At 47.9% G+C, this 5,696-nt stretch overlaps 1 protein-coding gene across 1 annotated transcript in view; it reads left to right on the plus strand.

Annotated features, from left to right (window-relative positions):
- Positions 1-971: 971 nt before the first annotated feature.
- RER1 (retention in endoplasmic reticulum sorting receptor 1) overlaps positions 972-5,696 on the plus strand; it is an 8,485-nt gene continuing 3,760 nt past the window's right edge. Inside the window, exons 1-2 of the mRNA XM_015410933.1 lie at positions 972-1,052; positions 3,603-3,707. Of these exons, the coding sequence (XP_015266419.1) occupies positions 972-1,052; positions 3,603-3,707 (186 nt within the window). The remainder of the gene's footprint in view (positions 1,053-3,602; positions 3,708-5,696) is intronic.

Below are 5,696 nucleotides of genomic sequence, written 5' to 3' on the forward strand. Positions count from 1 at the left end.
GGGGTCCTGTATGAAGCCGTGGCTCTGTGCTTGAGAAACAGGTCTTTGGCTGAATCTTCGACAGTGCCTTCCTCTGGACTTTATATCTGGACTTTTATAAAATGGTCCCCAAAGGAACTGGTGACTCCCTGAGAGAAAGAGCAGTGTAGTGGTTTAGAGGGTTTGACTAGAACCAGGCAGAAGACGAAGAAGAGCCAGTTTTATACCCTGCTTTTCACTACCCGAAAGAGTCTTGAAGCAGCTTACCATTGCCTTCCCTTCCTCTCCCCACAACAGACACCCTGTGAGGTAGGTGAGGCTGAAAGAGCTCTGAGAGAACTGTGACTGGCCCAAGGTCCCCCAGCTGGCTTCATGTGGAGGAGCGGAGAATCAAACCCTGTTCTCCAGATTAGAGTCTGCTGCTGTTAACCACCACACCACACCACACTGGCTCTTGCGTGGCAGCCCGAATTCAGATCCCAGATTTGCCACCAAGATCGCTGGGTGACCTTGGGCCTGTTGCACATGCTCAGCCTAGCACGCATTGCAGGAATGTTGTGAGAATTAAAATGTGAGGGAGAGAGCCGTGTGTATCCCTCTAGCACTTTGGAGGAAAGTGGGCTAAAAGAACTCACAAATGTATCTGATTTTTTGTTTTTGGCCTTTATGGATTCAGTCTGCAAGCTCTTTTCTCTCCAGTATCCATAACATCCCCTTCATTGATGTGGGTGGAAGAAGCTTCCGCATGTTTAGAAAATGTGTGTCTTCTTGGTGCATCTATCTTTTGACAGTGCAGAGGACCTTCCCAGGGGCTGCCAGTGTTCTCTCATCTAGGCATTCTCTGGCCCCAACAGATAAAGTGCGTCCAGGTAGCTTGCATCTTTCCACAGAGCTAGCCAAATGAATTATTTCACATGTAAGCATCGTTGTGAGCATGGCGTGCCAAAAGCGCCATTGTGTTTTTCTTCTCCTTTTCTCTCTCTGCAGCAACAATGTCAGAAGGGGACAGCACCGGCGAGTCCATTCATGGCAAACCTTCAGTGGTCTATAGATTTTTCACAAGACTCGGACAGGTTGGTTTGACATCGGGTGTATATGAGGTGATTAAAACTGGCCCAGAATGTGTTGGGGGAATGGCTGACGGGGATTTTGCTTCCTCAGTACTAAAAGATCTTCCCTTGTTTCCAGTTTCTTTCCGGGCACAATTGCAGAGTGTCAGCATTGACATGTAATGACATTGGTCTGACACTGGGGATCTAAAGGAGTTCTTGGTCCTGTCTGAGCCGGCGCATCACTTAAAGTCTTTTTTGGGAGGCCTTTGTCTAAGCCAGGGTTCCCAGCTGGTGCCAATGGGCTCCACAACCCCCATCAATACTTTCCTTGGCTCCTGCTGAGCTTTTCAGAAAGTGAGTGGGGCCATTAGAACATAAGAGAAGCCATGTTGGATCAGGCCAATGGCCCATCCAGTCCATCTCACTGTGTCACACAGTGGCCAAAACCCAGGTGCCTTCAGGAAGTCCACCAGCAGGGCCAGAACTTCAGTAGCCCTCCCACTGTTGCCCAAGCACCAAGAAGACAGAGCATCACAGCCCCAGACATAAGAACGGAAGAGAAGCCATGTTGGATCAGGCCAATGGCCCATCTGTGTCACACAGTGGCCAAAACCCAGGTGCCCTCAGGAAGTCCACCAGCAGGGCCAGAACTCCAGAAAACTGTTGTTGCCCCCCAAGCACCAAGAAGACAGAGCATCATTGCCCCAAACATAAGAACATAAGAGAAGCCATGTTGGATCAGGCCAATGGCCCATCCAGTCCCACACTCTGTGTCACACAATGGCCAAAACCCAGGTGCCCTCAGGAAGTCCACCATGTTAAGGCAGAGCTTGTTACTGGCTGTCATTCAGTCAGTCACTGGAAGATCAGGACGACTGATGAGCACCTGGGCTTTCCTGAGTTAGCCTGTGGTTCCATTCTTCCTTCAGGCTTTCCTTCTCCCCAGGAGGTATGCCAATGGAGTATTCCATTCGGCTCTGCCTCCCGTGGAAGTCAGTTTTGGGGTGGCACTCTCCACCATTTCTCAAAATCCCAAATTTGTCCACAGGCTCAAAAAGGAGTGCAGTTTTCCTGCCTCCCCCCACCTGTGGCAGCCCAGAATGCCCCCTGAGCCGTTGTTCCTGCGGGGTCCCTTGGTGTAGTGGTGAAGTGTGCGGACTCTAATCTGGGAGAACCAGGTTTGATTTCCCCACTCCTCCACTTGCAGCTGCTGGATGACCTTGGGCAAGCCTTAGCTCCGTCAGAGCTGTCCTTAAAAGAGCAGTTTCTGTCAGAGCTCTCTCAGACCCACCTACCTCACGGGGTGTCTGTTGTGTGGAGGGGGAAGGGAAGGGAGTTTGTAAGCCACTCTGAGACTCCAAGTGAGGGGCAGGGTATAAATCCAATCTCCTACTCTCCAGTAACATGCTTTCAGGGGCCACTCTGGGCTGGTGGGGAAGGGGGGAGAAATAGTGCTCTGTGAGCAGAAATCTTTGCAGCTGCCATCTTTGGAAGCATCTACTTTAGGTCCACGGTATGTGCGCTTGTGGATTGCACCCACAGTACAGTCTCACACGCAGCTGTGTGTTCTCAAGCCCTGCTGAAGAGAACGAGGGTCTTGTGTGACTCATAGGTAGGGTTGGGGTTAGAGCTGGTTCCCAGCCGCCTCTGGGTTGGGAAGTTCCTGGACATTTGGAGGTGGAGCCTAGTGAGGGTGGGGTTTGGAGGGGGGAGGGATTTCAGCAGTGCATAATACCATAGAGTCTGACCTCCATAGCAGCCATTTGCTCTGGAGGAACTGATCTCTATCATCTGGAGATAAGATGTAATTCTGAAAGGTCTCCAGGCCCCACCTGGAGGTTATAGAAACATATACGACATTCTGTATAATAGATTTATGCTTAAGGTAGATCTATTTTGTGCTTATTTTTTAAAATTGTTCTATACTATTATATAAATATTAGTGTCAAGTATTAGGGAGCATAGGTTCACCAAAACAATACATCCAAGTGCAGGTTTACACTATGTTCAGACATTCAAACAGCACCTTGTCAGTTTCACCACCACTAGTCCCAGGGGACTGTAGTAATGTACCAGTATCAAATACAATCATTTTCAAGAACACTGATATACATACAAGACAGAAGGCGCAACAAATTCTCTTTGTGAGTATAAAACTCTTTAAATAGCATCATTTTTCTAGGGTCCCATCGGAACTCTTGCAGTTCTGTCAGGCTGCCTGATAAGAACTTGAGAGAGAGATATTCTCCTAGACAAGATATTATGTTTGCCTGGAGGCTGGCAGCCCTAGATATAGGGGTATGCGTGGGCGACCCTAATGGCACCTGGGACTCCCACACCCCCTTCTTTCCTTGTGTGAGTTTAGAGACTGTTTAGAGACTTTACACTTTCCCTGAAAACCAGTCTTCCAGACAGTGATTTAATCTTGGTTTGGACTTACAGTTTACCGAGCAAGTGCTTGTCTTTAACCATCCTCTGATGCCGCTCCAGTAGCTTTCAAGATTCTGCGGCAGTTGAAATCTCCCTGCCATTTGCTCTGCGATGAATATCTAACATTTACGTTTCTTCCAGATATACCAGTCCTGGTTAGACAAATCTACTCCCTACACCGCAGTACGATGGGTTGCAACGTTGGGTTTAAGTTTTATCTACATGATTAGAGTTTATCTACTACAGGTAAGAGACCCGCGCATCAATCGCTAATCCCGCAAAAGGTTGCAGAGTCACTGTGTTGTTGACTGCGGCGATAGCGGTTCATCTTTTTCAAGGATGTTTCTACTTGATGGGAAGGCACTGCTCTTCACTGGCTCACCCGCCTTAAGAGGAAGGGGAAATTAAATTCTGTGTGGGCTGTGCTGGGGATAATTGTCTGTGTAGATTAAAAAGGTCACAGAACTAATTGGAACCGTTAACAAAAAAAATGAAAGGATGAATCGAATCGAGAGGCTGCTAATTTTCGAAACAATAGTTCGCCGCGGTAAGGAATTGAGTGTAACAAGCTTCATTTGAGACCTCCTTTTGGTGGGTGTCAGGCTAGACGTGTCATCTTGAAAAGCACTGCCAAGTGAGTCATTTCTTGGGAAGCAGGGGTAGTTAAGGGTCTCCTTAACTAATTTGAGAATGATAACCTTTTATGTTTCTCTGCGTGGCCTTTTATGGGATTAGGACCTAGTTCTAAGGGAGGGGGTGTTATTCAGGTTTTTGTTGGCTTTAAATTTGTGATGTTTGTAATTGTGATTGTAAGCTGCCTTGATCCACGGGGAAGGCTGGGATATGAATATTTCAATAAATAAAATCAACCCTAGCAAACCTCCATGTTCAGAAGGCAGTAAACCTCTGGATCCCAGAGCCAGGAAGCAGCACCAGGGGAAGACCTCGGCCTCGATGCCCTGTCATTGGCCCTCCAGAGGAACCGGTTGGCCGCTGTGCGAGACAGGATGCTGGACTAGATGGACCACTGGTCTGATCTAGCAGGGCTCTTTTTATCTTCTAAATAAGCTTTGCTTTTTCCTAGCTTCTGTTCCCCATCTGGAAAATGGGACTAATGAGGCTTTAATGAAGTCGTACAAGGGCTGTTTATCTAAATAATTTTTAAAAAGATCTGAAATTTAAAAAGCCCTGCATGTTTCAGAAACACAGCCATTCTTAATATGCCAGTTCAGGTACTAAGTTTACTTCTCTACCCTGCGATCGTTTCCCACTAGAGTCTAATAGAAAAGACACATAAAGAGGAATCCAGTTGTTGGCCTGTAACAGTGGGACCCCTGTATCCGGGAGTCGTTTTTAGAAACAGCGTGGGGCCTTTCAGTTCCATTGATCTCTGGATGGCTAGTTGTTCGGAGACTTTATTTTCTTGGTATAACGTATAGGTAAAGGTAAAGGTTTCCCTTGCTTGAAAGCCAGTTGGATCCGACTCTAGGGTTGCAGTGCTCATCCCCGTTTCCAAGCCGAAGAGCCAGCGCTGTCCGAAGATGATTCCGTGGTCATGTGGCCGGCATGACTAAACGCCAAGGCGCACAGAACGCTGTTACCTTCCCACCGAAGTGGTACCATTGATCTCTGGATGGCTAGTTGTTCAGAGACTTTATTTTCTTGGTATAACGTACACCTTCTTTAAAAATCCTGTCTCTTGAACATAGTAACCACCGCTAAGCCTTTGGCAGAGCTTGTTATTCGCTGTCGTTCATTCAAATGAAAGGGTTTTTTGCACTGGAGGATCAGGAGGACCTACAAGCACCTGGGTCAGTGTGTGGTTCCATTCCACCCTTCTGGCTTTCCTTCTTCCCAGGAGGTGTGAGGAGGGACACGTACTCTGATTGGCTCTGCCTCCTGTGGAAGCCACGCACCACCTTGTCCCAAAATTCTAAATGTGCCCACAGGCTGAAAACAGTTGGAGACCCCTGTGCTAGAGCAAATGTCTAAAGGTCGCTCTCTGGCAGGCAATTCCCACATTGCCTGCTGTTGACACCTGAAACAATCAGACCAAGGAGTCTAGCATGCACCAGCCTGTTCCTCTGGGGCAGGAAGGTAGTTTTTGAGAGAGCCAGTTTGGTGTAGTGGTTAAGAGCGTAGACTCTAATCTGGGAGAACTAGGTTTGATTCCCCGCCCTTCTACTTATAGCTGCTGGTGTGACTTTGGGTCACTCACAAGTTCTCTCAGAGTCG

This window comes from Gekko japonicus, unplaced genomic scaffold (assembly GCF_001447785.1).
Source record: "Gekko japonicus isolate JY-2015 unplaced genomic scaffold, Gekko_japonicus_V1.1 scaffold220, whole genome shotgun sequence".
Lineage (NCBI taxonomy): Eukaryota > Metazoa > Chordata > Lepidosauria > Squamata > Gekkonidae > Gekko > Gekko japonicus.